The sequence below is a fragment of the Hypanus sabinus genome, chromosome 13 (assembly GCF_030144855.1).
Source record: "Hypanus sabinus isolate sHypSab1 chromosome 13, sHypSab1.hap1, whole genome shotgun sequence".
Taxonomy (NCBI): Eukaryota; Metazoa; Chordata; class Chondrichthyes; order Myliobatiformes; family Dasyatidae; genus Hypanus; species Hypanus sabinus.
The window spans coordinates 50406559-50422707 of NC_082718.1; the positions used below are offsets into that span (position 1 = coordinate 50406559).

The window sequence follows — 16149 nt, forward strand, 5'->3', positions numbered from 1 at the left end:
TTTAGTATAAAACTGGGTGCTTCGTGGTCAGTGTAGACTCGGTGGGTCTACTTCCTTGCTGCGTCTCCCTCTCTCTTCAATTTTATATCCATAAGACATAGGAACAAATTAGGCCATTCAGTCCATCGAGTGTGCTCCACCATTCCACCCTTTATCATCCCTCTCAACCTCACTCTCTTGCCTTCTCCCCGTTATCTTGGACGCTCTTACTAATCAAGAAGCTAACAAACTCCACTTTAAATGTACCCAATGACTTAGCCTCCACAGCTTCTGTAGCAATGAATTCCACAGATTCACCACCCTCTGGCTAAAGAAATTCCTCCTCATCTGCATTCCAAAGGGATATCTTTGTATCCTGAGGCTGAACCCTCTGGTCCTAAACTCCTCCACAATAGAACCACCCTCTCTACATCCACTCTATCAGGCCTTTCAATATTCAGTAGGTTTCAGTGAGACTTCCACCCCCACTGTCACTTCATTCTTTTAAACTCCTGTGAGGAGGTTCAGAGGCATCAAACACTTCACATAGATTGACCCTTTCACTAGGATCATTCCCATGTCAAAATTCCTCCAGCATATGTAAAAGATTGTAGTAATAGCTAGCAATAGTCATTTTCAGATAATTACAACAGGATACTTATAACCACTTTCACCTAATAGTGAAATTCTAGGTTTTGCTTCTTATTGGGCATTCACTTAACTCATTTCAGTGAAACCAGTTGAACACAAACTTCAACCAGAACATTATCATCTTTTGTATTTGAGTAAAGTGCAATTACTCAGGCTGCAGCTTGGTCTTCGTATTTAAGCAGTGGGAGAAACAACGCATTTTGGTTATCTTTTGTTGCAGTAGATACATCTTTGTAAAACTGAGGCCAGTAACATGAAATCCCTTCAGTGGGTAATTAGTCGCATTTAGGCAGCTCCCAATGCAAAACTCAATTCCAAGTAATTTACCATTGTATTACATAACTTCGGTGAAACTGTTTTCCTGGCAAATTCTGCTAGTCAAGCAGGATACAAATATATAGAGAAACTGCCTTTCACAGTACTGTGAAAAATATTTAGTAGGAAGCAAATCAAATGTTGCAGCATAAAGTAACTCAAGTAAATATTATTTTTCTGTGTGACTAAAACTATTAATTGTATTAACATTGTGCTTAACTGTATTTGTATGCCTCATCATAATGCTCTGTTAGCTGTATTTCTACAAAATCTTTAGGGAACCTAACAAAGTCTGTGTTAATCTAGGTTAATCACAGGCGGCTATCTCTTTTATTAATCAAACAGACTCTTTGTCTATATGTCTGTGTTGCATTTTCTCAGGCGTAGAAGTATTTTTGCTGTTCTTGCACTGCTCCCATCATGCTTTTGGACTGACTATCTTTTGGCCTTTGGTATTAACCCTTGGTAAGTTCATTTTAATAGTTCTCTTACCTAGACCTTCCTGAGGTGCTTTAAAACTAGGACAGACTTCTCCCAAATCTGCGTTGTGAGAAATGTTGGGTACAAAATGGTGGTTAGTTCCAAAAAGTATTTGTATTTTTTAGCAACCTCGGTGTCTTTGCCCGTTGGTGTCCGTGTGGACAGGAGAAACGGGAAAGGATTGACTGACTATGATCCATCACATCTGCTAGTTACATTCATACTGCACTTTGGCTATCAAGATACTTCCCACCTTCCCACACTTCATGAAGAGACATGAGAGACTGCAGATGCTAGAACCTGGAGTAAAACAAACAATCTGCTGGAAGTGCTCAGCGGGTCGAGCTGAACGTGTGTGCGGCCCAGGAGGAAGGGGGTGTAGAGAAAGAAGGAACTGTTGTTTTGGGTTGAGACTCAAAACGGAGAAGGGAGAAGGCCAGTGTAGTAGAGGGAGATGGGTGAGACAGAGGCGATAGGTGGATTGGGCAGCGTGAGAGCAGATGGGCTGAAGGAGTTGGAGGACTGGTACCCTCTTTGGTGTGCCATCACCTACCAGCCCTTGACTTACCATTTCCCTTTGTCCTCTTCACACTGACTACTTTCCTCTGCATTTTCATTTCTGATGCAGGGGTCTGAACTCAAAATGTCACCAATTCCTTTTCCTGATCCCACCCCAACAGCCCCTATCACTGATGCTAGGAAGCACTGAGGAAGTCAATTTTCTGACTTCCTCCAGCAGGTTGCTCCTTTTGCTGAAAGAAAGCCCCATCTGGACCCGCGACCAGAAGCTTCCTCGAAGACCCCCATTTTAAGGGGAGTCTGAAAGGAGGAAAGGGAGATTGACTGATTGGGGTGAGAATTGCAGAGCTGGGAGACCGTGGACAGGGTTACCAATTGAGAGAGGCTGTGCAGAACAGGAACTAAACCGCTGAGCACAGGCAGAATTGTGGAAGTTGTGTTTCAGGCCAGGAACCACGTAATGAAAAAACTGCAGATTTTCAATCACAGAGCCAGTTTAGGCCAGTAAAAATAGTGTCACGGATTAAACAGACAGGATATGGACAATTGTATTAGATTCGTAAACCAGCATTAATCAGTAATGGCTTGTGTTGGTGGAAGAACATATTCTTATCAGTAGGAGAACATAATGGCTCAGGAATTTGTTCATGTGACATAAGAACAGATAGCATTTTCCATTTGAAAACTGGCTTAACCGAGGGATGAGCAATTTTAAACGCACGACTGCAACATGATTTATGTATCTTTGGTGGAATCTTCATTTGTCATATAATCTTTCTTCCCCAGTGTGGAACTTCTCTAGATGGTGTCAGCAGTAGGGCAACATAAAAGTTACTTGTTTTGGATTGTCTGAGAAGCAACAGTTCTTATTTACTCACGGAATGACTTGAGCTGTGTTGCCACTGTTTCCCCAAAATAGTGGTTAGGCATGCTGTATAGAGAGCCAGCACTCAGAGTGCATTCTCTGAGTGCCCCAGGTACAACCTCGCAGTTGCCTCGATTCCTTTGCTGTTGGAGATAGGGATTTTGCTTGCTTAGGTTCAAGCGAGGCTGCCGTGGAAGATCTCCGCAGCATCTCAGTTTCTGATTCAGTCCTGTGCCAGGGATTTTGTGCACCTTTTACAACCAGCACTGGGTGACCTGGAGGATTCTCTGCACTGGTTTCCTGGAATGAGAGGGATTAATGAGAGACTAAAGAATTTGGGGCTGTATTCTCTGTGGTTTCAATGAATGAGGAATGACCTTATCCAGACATAGGAGATTGTAAGGTATTAGGATCCTAGATAATGAGATGTTTTCACTGGTTTGAGAGACTGCAGCAAGAGAATATGACTATAAGGGGCCAGTCATTCAAAACCGACCTATGTAGAAAAATGATGTCAGGTTTATAATTGTCATCTGTGGCAATGCATTCCACAGATTCACCACCCTGTGGGTAGTTTATCTGATTTCAGAAAACCTGATTTCTCTGTGAGTAAATAAGAAGTGCTTTTATGAGTCCAGCAAGGTTGGAAATGTGACAGCAGACAGACTTTATGAGGTGAGTTACTATTGACAAAATCTGAGGAAGCTGAACATTGGATAAAAACACATGTATAAATCACAACAGCTTTTATTAACCAGTTGCTCATGCATTCTGTACCATTTAAGGATGCAACAATATAATGAATCTCTGAGACATTGTATTGGTTGCTTTTCTTTTTAAATTACAAACACAATAATAAGGCAGTTTAGTGCATTGTTCCAGGAATAATTAATCAGCTGGCACCTCTGAAGAATGGGCAGAGGGTAAACTGGAAAAAGTGTAAAAGCTTTCCTACAATTTGAGGGCCCACATTTCATGTTATTTTCTGAAGAAATTTACAGGAAGTCATGGATGGCAGAGGACACAGGATGTGAAACAGATACAATTGCTGGTCAAATTATGGTAGCTGTGGATTTCATAATGACTGTACTGGAGATAGAAGCTTACAGAACTATAATTCCTCAGTGTAGTAATACTATCTATCCCTAATAAAATAGCCTTAGATCAGATCTAAAATACCCTCTTGCCAGCCACCCCTCAAGTCTCTCTCAATGAACTAGTAATGTAGACTATGCTTGCCTGGAACACAAGACTCAAGAGATACTTATTGAGCTCTAATCAGATTGTTTGATTTTATATGTGGCTCCAGAGGCTGCCATCAGTATTATCTTCTGTAATCAACCCAACCCTTGGAAATCCAATAACCTCATCTGTCTTCATTTCCATTGCTTTTGTTGTTCAGGTGAATAGTTCCAACATTTGCAACCTAATCTCGACATCACAGAGATAAATATACTCTGTATAGTTAAGGTTTCTCATTACATTCTCATTACCAAACTCTTCTTTTGCAACAACACTCAAACTTACAGCCGCTTAGGTCCAGGTTACAGCAAGGTTGTCATGTCATTTCATTAACCAGTTTGTATTGAATGTATTGTACATCACTGTTTCTTTACTGTTGTTGGGTCAAAATCTGATATGCTGATCCAGAAATCTTATTGGAGCTTTGTCTCCATACAAACCCCCAGATGCTGTTTGTTTAGCAGCATCACAAGTACCTGGGGCTGAGTGGTAAATGTAGACACCCATATACCCCTTAAGAATCACAGTTTGTATTTGATTTTTAGACCATAAGATATAGGACACCCTACTATTCAAGAACTTATCAACCCCCACTTTAAATATACCCAAAGACTTGGCCTTCTCAGCCGTCTGTGGCGATGAATTCCTCCGAGCCATCACTAAAGAAATTACTCCTCGTCTGTTCTAAACGGCCATCCTTCTATTCTGAGGCTGTGCCTTCTGGTCCTAGTCTCCCCCACTATAGGAAACATCCTTTCCACATCTATATCCGGCGCAGGGGTTCTCAACCTGGGGGTCCACAGACTTCTCGGTTAATGCTTGGGCTTTCAACTTTCAAAAGGTTTCAATGAGATCCCCCTACATTCTTCTAAACCACAGCAAATACAGGACAAGAGCCCTCAAATGCTCCTCATACATTAATCCTTTCATTCCTGGAATCAATTAATTTTATAATCAGTTCATACTTTTGTTTTGGCCATGCAACTTAAAATTGTTTTTCACCAGTTGAAACTGCTTTTACTTTCAATAAGTGATGAGGAGTTGTCCTGGGTGTCCGATTAGTTCATTTAGAAACTATTATGATTACATTACATATACACCAACAATACACAAATTAGTTCACCTACATTATATATGGTAACTGGTGTAAATGTATTTTTTTTAAAATATTAAATTATGCGAATATATTGTTAAATAAATTAGAATTCAAAATTTCTCCAGTGCAAGATTTAACTTAATTACAAAATAAAAACAATGTAAGCACGTTCACAATGTGATTGTATTTTACTTGCTACATCACGAGACATAAGAACCACATCACACATCAGTAAGATGTTTACAGTTTGATATACATTAATATGCTACATTTAAGTTGCTAAGTTGAACATATGGAACCATTTTTTAAAATATTAGATGTCAACACCAATAATTCATACTCTTTATCATTCTGATGTACAAAATACATTTAATATGCATTAGTAATACGGGTACACATTGTTAAAATCAGTAAAAACGAGGGTGTGTGTTACTTTAATGTCACTACATTCAAACACTGATACCTCCTACGATTTTTGGAAGTAATGCATTAGTAACTAATAACTGTGACTGCCAAACATGAAGGGTAAATTTTACCCCTTTTGTTCTACATCCAGCTGTTATTTGAAGTTGTTCACCATTTACTAATTGTGGGCCTGTGCTCTGGAGACTCCTCCGTCTCCAAAGAACAAGTACACATCTGTGTGTTTATCTGATGCAATGTTTGTACTATGTTAATAATTTGCAAGTAATTTAGTAGGGAAAAAGGATTAGCTTGGAGTTTGTTTGGCTGCAGTATTTTGGCATATTTTAATACGCTGTACACTGACATTTATGAAACTTCAGTGAAGGTAGAAACTTAATAATATTTTTCCTAATTCTTTAATTACAGGAATAAATACGCACTGAAGAAGAGGAAACTAGCCAAGTATGTTTAACATTATGCAGTGAATTTTAAACTAATAGAAAACCATTCTGCCTTGTTCTGTAGTAAAATGTCAATTGTTCAGAGAAGGAGCCAATACTGCCTTGTGTTTCTGCAAAGCACAGCATTTCTCCATTCCTATGCCTTCACAAAGAGGAAGTAGGCCTCTTGGAAATGTATGTGTAAGATCATTCATTTGCAGAAAGATATACCACCTTTGTCTTAAAATTGCGATGCTTCCAATGAAGTGAAGTGATGGTGTGTTCAGGAAGTGCTGAAGGGATTGAGTATGCATCATTGTAGGAAAAATGCTTGGTTATTGAGCAGTTTATAGAAAGTGGGTGACCAGTATTTATTGGAACTTTTCGAATTGCTCTTAAAGAGATAATAGTGACCTACCAGCTCATATCACTGCAGTGCTTGTGATGATGGTAGTTGGGTAAGGAATTAACTTGATGGCATGGTGCGGATTACCGAAGATGACTTCATTCAGGAATATTTGTGGGAGACACTGGTCTTCCAGGAGAGGTAATTGCTTTTCTTAGAGCCTTTAGCCAAAACTGAGAATGAACTCTGTGTTGACACTAACAGAAAATAATGTTGCAGATATCCCTAACCATACTCTTCTTAAATTCCTGATTGGGGAGCCATTTCTTGTGGTTTATAAAACCACATTTGTTCATCCCTGCTACTGTTTAAGAGGGGGAGAATTGTAAACATGATGGTCCAGTGGTAGTTATCAAAGCCAATAACTTAATAGTAGAATGACTGAACATGTTGAAACTTTTCCATTATCAAGGAGAAACCAACATGGATTTCTAGAGGGTAACTGATGAAATTAATAAATGTCAAATTATAAGTGGCCTAGATAGCATGGATAGAATTTTTACCAGAGTAGAAATGTCAAACACTAGAGGGCTTGGCTTTAAAGCAAGGGGGGTATGGAGTCTAAAGGAGATTTGAGGCAAGTTTTTTTTTGTCCCTCATAGGGAATGGGAGGTTCCTAGAATGTGCTGCCAGGGAAAGGGATGGAAGCAGGTACAATAAGAATGTTAAAGGGACATGCAGAGAATGGAGGCATCTAGCCAAAATGCAGGCAGGTGGGATTAGTTTAAACTAGCATCATGGGGCCTGTTCCAATGTTGTACTGTTCTATGTTTAGTAGAGGATAAGGGCGCACATATTAATGTCCTTTATCGGAACGTCCAGATGATATTTGATAAGACCTGTGGGGAAGATGCTCTTCCATAGTTAAAGTTCCCAATGAAGCATGAGTTACTAACATAGGTAGAAGACTAGCCTTGTGGCCTTGGTAAGAGTAGTAACAAGCAGCAAAATGTGACTGGCGGGCACTGCCCCCCATGGATCTTGGTGGGGTTGCAACTTCCACCATAATTATAAAGATCTAGGTGATAGGATAGAACATTTCAGATCCTAGTTTGCCAGTGGCACTGTACATGGTGTAGATGAGGCATTAAGTTATAAAATAGTAATGGATTTGCACAAATGGATTTCAGTATTGGCAAAATGAGGTTAGTGAATTCAGAGTAAACAATAAAAAGTTAGACATGGAGGAGGATGGACGAGACTGGGCATTTCCGATGGATCATTAAAATGTCATTGCCTGGTTCAAAATGTGTAGGACTGACAGAGTACTACAACCATACAAAGCTGTATCTCCATAAGCTTTGAAGAGGTTCGAACATAAGACTTAGGAACAGAATTTGACCATTTGGACTATTAACTCTGCTCCGCTATTCAATCATGGCTGATATGTTATCCTTCTCAAGCTCAATCCCCATAAACACTGATGCCCTTACTAATCAAGAACCCATCAACCACCGCTTTAAATATTCCCGATGACTTGGCATCCACAGCCATCTGCAGCAATGAATTCCACAGATTCGCCACCCTCTGGCTGAAGAAATTCCACATTAACTTTCTATTCTGAGGCTGTGCACTCTGGTCCCAGACTTCCCGACTAATGGAAACATACTTTTCACGTACACTTCATCTAGGCCTTTCAATATTTGGTAGGTTTCAATGAGATACTCCCTCATTCTTCTAAACTCCAGTGAATATGGGCCCAGAGACATCAAATACACCTCATGGGTTAACCATTTCATAGCTAGGATTAATTAATTTTATAATCAGTTGAAACCTCCTTTGGACCTTCCCCAATGCCAGAACATCCTTTCTTAGAGATGGAGCAGCACAGCAGTGTAGCGGCTAGCCAGGGTGTGCTGCTTAGTAGGTTACTGTGTCATGGTAAACTGACCTGTGATTAGGCTAGGGTTAATTGGTGGGCTGCTGGGCGGTGCAGCTCTTTGGGGCGGAGGGACCTGTTCCGTTTTGTATCTCTAAATAAATAAAATTGCTCACAGTACTCAAAATGTGGTCTGGCAGAGTGCGTTATAAAGTCTCAGCATTACTTCCTTGCTTTTACACTTTAGTCCTCTCAAAATGAATGCTAACACTGCATTTGCCTTCCTTACTACAGAGTTAACCTACAACTTAAGTTTAGGGAATCATGCACTAGGACTCCCAAGCCTCCTTTTGCACCTCCAATTTCTGAATTTGCACTCCATGTAGAAAGTAGTCTACACCTTTGTTCCTTATACCCACAAAGTGCATGACTATACGCTTCCCTATAACGTATTCCATCTGCCACTTGGCCCAATTTCCTAATCTGCACATGCTCTTCTGCAGACTTCCTGCTTCCTCACCACTACCTTCCCCTCTAGCTATCTTTATATCATCCACAAGCTTGACCATGAAGCATTAATTCTGTCATCTAGATCATAGGCATATAAAGTGAAAAGTAGCAGACCTGATTTGTCTTCGGCAGCCAGCCAGAAAAGCCCCCTTTCCCCCCCACTCTTACCCTTCTTCAAGTCCACCAATCTTCTATCCATGCTAGTATCTACCTGCAATCTCTTAGTAGGTCATCTTGTTTAGCAGTCTCACGTGTGGCACTTTGAAAAAGGCCTGCTAAAAATCAGGTAACTAAAGTAATTGAAGCTCATTTTGCATATAAGTAATCTGCTAGACAAGGTGCAAAGGTGACTGTATGTTCTTAAATAACTGATAATGCCTGTTCTTATATGAAATGGCACAAGGTGGAGGCTGCACAAGGTAACCTTCTAAAAGCTGAGGATATATCAGCCCTGTAATAATATGGGCTCTTATCTTGCTTTGCAGCCACATGTGATACCTTATCGAAGTCTTTCTGAAAATCCATGTAACCAACATCCACAAACTCTTTTTAATCTTGCCTATTATTTCTTCAAAGAATTCCAACAGATATAGAACATAGAATAATACAGCACAGTACAGGCCCTTCGGCCCACAATGTTGTGCTGACCATCAAACCCTGCCTCCCATATAACCCTCCACCTTAAATTCCTCCATATACCCGTCTAGTAGTCTCTTAAACTTCACTAGTGTGTCTGCCTCCACCTCTGACTCAGGCAGTGCATTCCACGCACCAACCACTCTCTGAGTGAAAAACCTTCCTCTAATATCCCTCTTGAACTTCCCTCCCCTTACCTTAAAGCCATGTCCTCTTGTACTGAGCAGTGGGCAGTGGTGCCCTGGGGAAGAGGCACTGGCTATCCACTCTGTCTATTCCTCTTAATATCTTGTACACCTCTATCATGTCTCCTCTGATCCTTCTCTCCAAAGAGTAAAGTCCTAGCTCCCTTAATCTCTGATCATAATCCATACTCTCTAAACCAGGCAGCATCCTGGTAAATCTCCTCTGTACTCTTTCCAATGTTTCCACATCTTTCCTATAGTGAGGCAACCAGAACTGGACACAGTACTCTAAGTGTGGCCTAACTAGATATGTCAGGCAAAATGTTGCTGTAAGGAAACCATGCTGATTTTAGCCCATTTTATCATGTGCCAAGTACTCTGAAACCTCATCCTTAATAATGGACTCTAACATCTTGCCAAACACTAGCTAACCAGCATGTCATTTTGTCTTTTGCCTCCCTCCTTTCTTGAGTGGAGTGACATTTTGCGATTTTTCCAGTCCTCCAGAACCATTAGAATTGAGTGATCTTTGAAAGATCACACCTCAATGTTCCACAATCCCTTCAGCTATTTTGTTCAAACCCCTAGGATGCAGTCCATCTGGTCCAAGTGATTTATCTACCTTCAGACCTTTCAGTTTTCCAAGTGATAGTGACTACTTTTATTTCTGCCACTTGACACTCGAACTTTTGACGTGCTGCTGGTGTCTTCGACTGTGAAAACTGACTGACGCAAAATACTTAAACAGTTCATCTGCATCTCTTTGTTCCCCATTACTATCTCTCCTCCTTCATTTTCCAGCAGTCTGATGTCCACTCTCGCCTCTTTTTTTACTCTTTATATATCTGCAAAAGCCATTTTGTAATCTCTTTATATCATTGGCTAGCTTATCTTCATGTTTCATCTTATCTCTCATTATTGCTTGCTGTTGATTTTTAAAAGCTTCCCACTAATTTCTGTTATATTGTATGCCCTGTCTTTTGCTTTTATGCTGTCCTTGACTTCCCTCGTGAGCCATGGTTGCCGTATCTTCCCGTTAGAATGCTGCTGCTTCTTTGGGATCCTGCATGTTCCAAATTACTCCCAGAAACTCAAGCCATTGCTGCTCTGCTGTCATTGCAGGCATCCCCTTCCAATTAACTTCCAATCAATGGATACGTGTAGCAAGGAAAGATTACACAAAGGCTGTGTAAGACTGTGGAATTTAAGGAAAAAGAGTTGTGTACCCAAGATGCCCTTCTTCCCTAGTCCCATCAGCTTGCATTCATTTAGACCTGTGTTCTCTCTGTACCTGTGCAAATATCTTTTAAAAATTGTTATTGTACCTGCTTCAACCACTTCCTCTGGCAGTTCAGGTTCCCTTTAAATCTTTCTCCCCTTGGCTTAAACCTCTGTCCTCTAGATTTTTAACACCCTGTCCCTGGGAAAAAGAGTAAGTGTATTCAGCCCAACAGTGTACTTCATGATGGTATACAGTACACCTTCATGATTTCAGAAACCCATTTGAAAGTGAAGTTTCGAAACTTTCCACAGGCTGAGATTGTAGTAGTTTGGATAATGCTAAACCAATTAAATCTGTAAAACGGAACCAAGGCAAATCAGCTATATAACATTAAGTCCCAGTTCACAGGATAAATGTCTTAATCTTGTTCTTAACATAGCTACACAGCCTCTGAAATATAAAAGCTCTGCTAGTGTACTGCAAAATGATTAGTTGTACATGAGTCAGAGGTGTGGTTCTCTCTGGAATTTTCTTCATCCCTTATTCATGGGATACCTAATCCCTGTCCAGGCATGGGAATGACTGGAAATCATTTGTGTGACCAACTGCTGGGACATGCCTGTCCTTATATTGACTGATCGTATTGATTGGAACTGCAAAGTGCTATGTCACAAAGCATCCAGAGTGTGATAATCATAAAGTTCTCCAGTGTACAGTACTGTGCAAGTCTGAGCTATGTATTATATATGGCTAGGGCACCTAAGGCTTTTGCACAGTACAGTAGTTTTTTTTTGTTTTGCACTGTACTGCTGCCATAATAAAAAAGAAACAAATTTCATGACATATGTGAGTGCTGATAAACCTGATTCTGATATGGGTCCCTATTGTGGACTGAGAGTGGGAAGGGTGTCAGGGAGAGGGGAATCGTGGTTGGGAGAAGAGAAAGGGAGCAGGAAGTACCAGAGGGAAATTCTGCAATGATCAGTAAGCCATTTGTTTGGAATCAAATGACCTTGCCTGGAGTCTCAGGGCTGGGTGTGTCTGCACCTGCATCACCCCCTACCCTGGCACTCCTCCTCTGCCACCTGCCTCACACCCCTCCCATGGTGCTCCATCCTCACCATTCCCAACAAGCTTTGCTCACACCAGATTTACAAACTCGCTCTCTGCTCCACATCAACAAATACAGTACTCTGCAAAAGCCTTCCTGTATACAGTACATATGTGCCTAAGACTTTTGCACAGTACTGAATTTCTTTCAAGTTGTTTGGAACCAAAATATAAAAAGATAACACATGCTTGAACAGTTTCTACCAGCTCAGCATTAAGTAGTAACACAGACCATAACTGGTGAGTACATGACCACAGACAGCTGGCTGGAATTTTCAGCAAGAAAGAAGAAATAAACATAAATCAATTCCCAGCAATATTTCTTACTCATGCTGCTTCTACTGAAATATAGTGTAGTTTCTGTGTTATCCTTTATTCTTTTCCTGTGCTCGGCTATAAGAATAGCCGACACAAAATGCTGGAGGAACTCAGCAGTTTAGGCAGCATCGACAGTATGGAGGTGGACAAACAGTCGACACGTTGGGCCGAGACCATCCAGTCAGGACTGGAAAGGAATGGGGAAGAAGCCAGAACAAGAAGGTAGGGGAAGGGGAGGCTTGTAAGAACGGGTTTCGGCACTGCTGCTTTGCCTTGCTGATATAACTGTGGGAAGTGCAGTTTAAAAATAATTTGACAGATTATTGCCACAAGATGATGTCAATACATTAAATAATTCTGCACGTGCTAAAAGTGGAAAGGGAGAAAAAAAACCAGGATACACCGGTAACATATAGGAGTTCAGACAGGATCTGTTGAGAGAAGCAGAATATAAATTTCAGGTCCGAAATCTTTGAGCAAGCTTCTGCTAAAAGTGAATACTCATCTGGAAGTATTGGGTCAGGCTGCTTGTTTAGTTATTACAGAACATACCCACACAACCTGGCTTAGTGGTATCCAACTATCATGTATGGGAAAGTAGAAGTCAGTAACTCTCTATTTTACTTTAAATAAAAGGCGGGAGTGATGTCAAGTGGACAATAGACTTGCTATGGTCTAATCTACATTAGAACAAAATTAAAATCTAGGGACTGCAGCTTCATCACAGGGGTGGAATGTTACTGTGAGAAATCTAGGGCCAGAGGACACAGCTTCAGAACAGAGATGAGGAATCTCTTTAGCCAGAGGGTGTTGAATCTTGTGGCCAAGTCTGTGGGTGTATTTAATGCGGAGTTGATAGGTTCTTGATTGGTAATGGTGCCAAAGGTTGTGCAGAATGGGGCTGAGAGGGATAATGAATCAGCCAAAATCGAAATGACAGAGCAGAGTCGATGGGCCAAATGGCCTCATTCTGTGACTTTGCTCTGGAATGAGATTAGAATAACGATAACACAGGCAGTGAGAGAGACTTGAAGCAGCGTCAGTCCAACACGTGATCCAGAATCAATTATCCTCCCGAAAAGGTTACAGATGTAACTGTAATATTATTGATGGAAGATTTACACAATCCCTTGAATGAAAGTGTGTCTTGATTACTTTTTGAACTAATTAAGTTATCTAGTTAAAATTCTGGCAAACAAAATTCATTTTAATATTACCTTTTAAAGGAGTCTGCTACTGCCATGGAAGTGATCATTACATGTGCTCCTTTACAGTATTAATTACATTGGATAACAAAGGCTTTTTTTCCGTTTGCTTCTTTCAGCCCAGTTCAGCTGGATGATTTTGAAATATATCTGAAGGAAATGGCAAAAGACTCAGATTACAAATTCTCTCTGCAGTTTGAGGTAAGAAATTCCTTCCCTCTTAAACTAATTTGTTTTCTCTTCCAGAGGAGATGATAGGCAGCTGATAAATTATTTCTAATAAGTTCATCCCCCTTGTGAACTGGAAAAATGAGTATGTAAGGAAGGAACATGAGTGAATCTGCGGATGCTGGAAATAAATAAAAACACAAAATGCTGGTAGAACTCAGCAGGCCAGACAGCATCGATGGGAGGAGGTAATAACGACGTTTCCGGCCGAAACCCTTCATCAGGAGTGAAGTAACATGAGGTAGTCGAGGGGGGATAAGAAGTGGGGGGAGGGATGAAGTAAAGAGCTGGGAAGTGATAAACTGGAAGGAAATGGGCTGGGGGAAGGTGGAGAATTATGGGAAATAAAAGCAAAAGAAAGGTAGGGTTGGGGGAGATTATAGTGAGAGGGGAAAAAGAGAGAGAAAGAGAACCAGACTAAAATAATAGATAGGGATGGGGTAAGGGGGGGCAGGGGTATCAACAGAGGTCTGTGAGTTGGATGTTCATGCCAGCAGGTAGGAGGCTACCTAGGCGGGAGATAAGGTATTGCTCCATCGACCTGCATGTGACCTCATCTTGACGGTAGAGGAGGCCATGGACAGACATATCGGAGTGGGAGTGGTCTGTAGAATTGAAGTGTGTGGCCACAGGGAGATCCCGCCACTGCTGGAGGACTGAGCGCCGGTGTTCAGCGAAACGGTCTCCCAGTCTGCGGCAGGTCTCCCCAATGTATAAATGACCACATCGGGAGCACCGGATACAGTATATCACCCCAGTTGACTCGCAGGTGAAGTTGTGCCTCACCTGAAAGGACTGTCGGGGGGCCTAGGATGGTGGTGAGGGAAGAAGTGTGGGGGCAGGTGTAGCACTTCTTCCGTTTGCAGGAATGAGTGCCCGGAGGGAGGTTGGTGGGGATGAATGGACAAGGGAGTCCCTGCGGAAAGCCGAGAATGGAGGAGAGGGGAAGATGTGGTTGGTGGTGGGATCACGTAGGAGGTGGCGTAAGTTACAGAGGATTATGCGTTGGATCTGTAGGCTGGTAGGGTGATAGGTGAGGACCAGGGAGACTCTACCCCTGGTGGGGGGATGGAATGAGGGCAGAAGTGCGTGAAATACGGGAGATGCGATGGAGGGCAGAGTTGATAGCGGACGAAGGGAAGCCCCTTTCTTTAAAAAAGGAAGACATCTCCTTTGTCCTAGATTCTAGATTCTAGGATGCGGCTGGTGGTGGGATCACGTATTCTAGGAAGTGCTACACCTGCCCCCACACTTCTTCCCTCACCACCATCCCAGGCCCCAGACAGTCCTTTCAGGTGAGGCACCACTTCACCTGCGAGTCAACTGGGGTGATATACTGTATCCGGTGCTCCCGATGTGGCCATTTATACATTGGGGTGACCCACCACAGACTGAGAGACCATTTCGCCGAACACCAGCGCTCAGTCCTCCAGCAGTGGCGGGATCTCCCTGTGGCCACACACCTCAATTCCACAGACCACTCCCACTCCGACATGTCTGTCCACAGCCTCCTCTACCGTCAAGATGAGGCCACATGCAGGTCGATGGAGCAATACCTTATCTCCCGCCTAGGTGGCCTCTTACCTGCCGGCATGAACATTCAACTCACAGATCTCCATTGATACCCCTGCCCCCCCCCCCCTTACCCTCATCCCTATTATTTTAGTCTGGTTCTCTTTCTCTCTCTTTCTCCCCCCTCACTATAATCTACCCCCAGCCCTACCTTTCTTTCTCTTTTATTTCCCATAATTCTCCACCTTCCCCCCCAGCCCATTTCCTTCCAGTCTATCACTTCCCAGCTCTCTCCTTCATCCCTCCCCCCACTTCTTATCCTCTCTCCACCATCCCATGTTACTTCACTCCTAATGAAGGGTTTCGGCCGGAAACGTCGTCATTACCTCCTCCCATAGATGCTGTCTGGCCTGCTGAGTTCTGCCAGCATTTTGTGTTTTTATGTAAGGAAGGAAGCTGTGCTTTCAGCCTTATTGATTTGATCTTTACTTCCTCACGCACAAATCCTGACCATCTTTCCTCTCTCCCTCTATGGATAGGGAAGTCTTCTTACTCTGACTTTGGCCAATAATGCAGTCAATACAGGAAACTGGCTGGAGTGTATATCATTTAACTGCAGAGGAGAGACAAGACTGCAGATGCTGGAATGTGGAACAATAAACCTGCAGGAACTCAGCAAGTCGAGCAGGATTGATGGGAGGAAAGGATTTGTCAGCAGTTGTTCTCCTTGATTTCTAAATCATCTTTAAATCTAGCTTTCAAGTTTTTGTATAGCAAACTTTGGGATATTTGTTGTTTGAACCGTTCACCACTGCCTGAGCCTTGTCAGCATTGTGTTGATGTAATCTTTAACAACTGAGTATCATTCCGATTTTCATTGCCAGGATCTAAAGCTGGTTGGTCAGGATATATCCCATGATGCAGCTGAATTACCAGTCAATCGATGTAAAAATCGTTACACCAATATACTGCCATGTGAGTATTTTGTTAGTCACAAACTGAGCTA

The 16149-nt window shown here is 42.0% G+C and overlaps 1 protein-coding gene across 5 annotated transcripts in view; it reads left to right on the forward strand.

Moving 5' to 3' along the window:
* Positions 1–16149, forward strand: part of ptpro (protein tyrosine phosphatase receptor type O) — a 161635-nt gene that overhangs the window by 128424 nt on the left and 17062 nt on the right. For 3 of the 5 annotated variants that reach the window (XM_059987594.1, XM_059987593.1, XM_059987598.1), the window contains 4 exons: positions 1327–1410; positions 5979–6014; positions 13523–13604; positions 16028–16118. In XM_059987594.1, coding sequence (XP_059843577.1) covers positions 1327–1410; positions 5979–6014; positions 13523–13604; positions 16028–16118 — 293 coding nt within the window. The remainder of the gene's footprint in view (positions 1–1326; positions 1411–5978; positions 6015–13522; positions 13605–16027; positions 16119–16149) is intronic. The other 2 variants (XM_059987595.1, XM_059987597.1) reach the window with 2 other exon arrangements.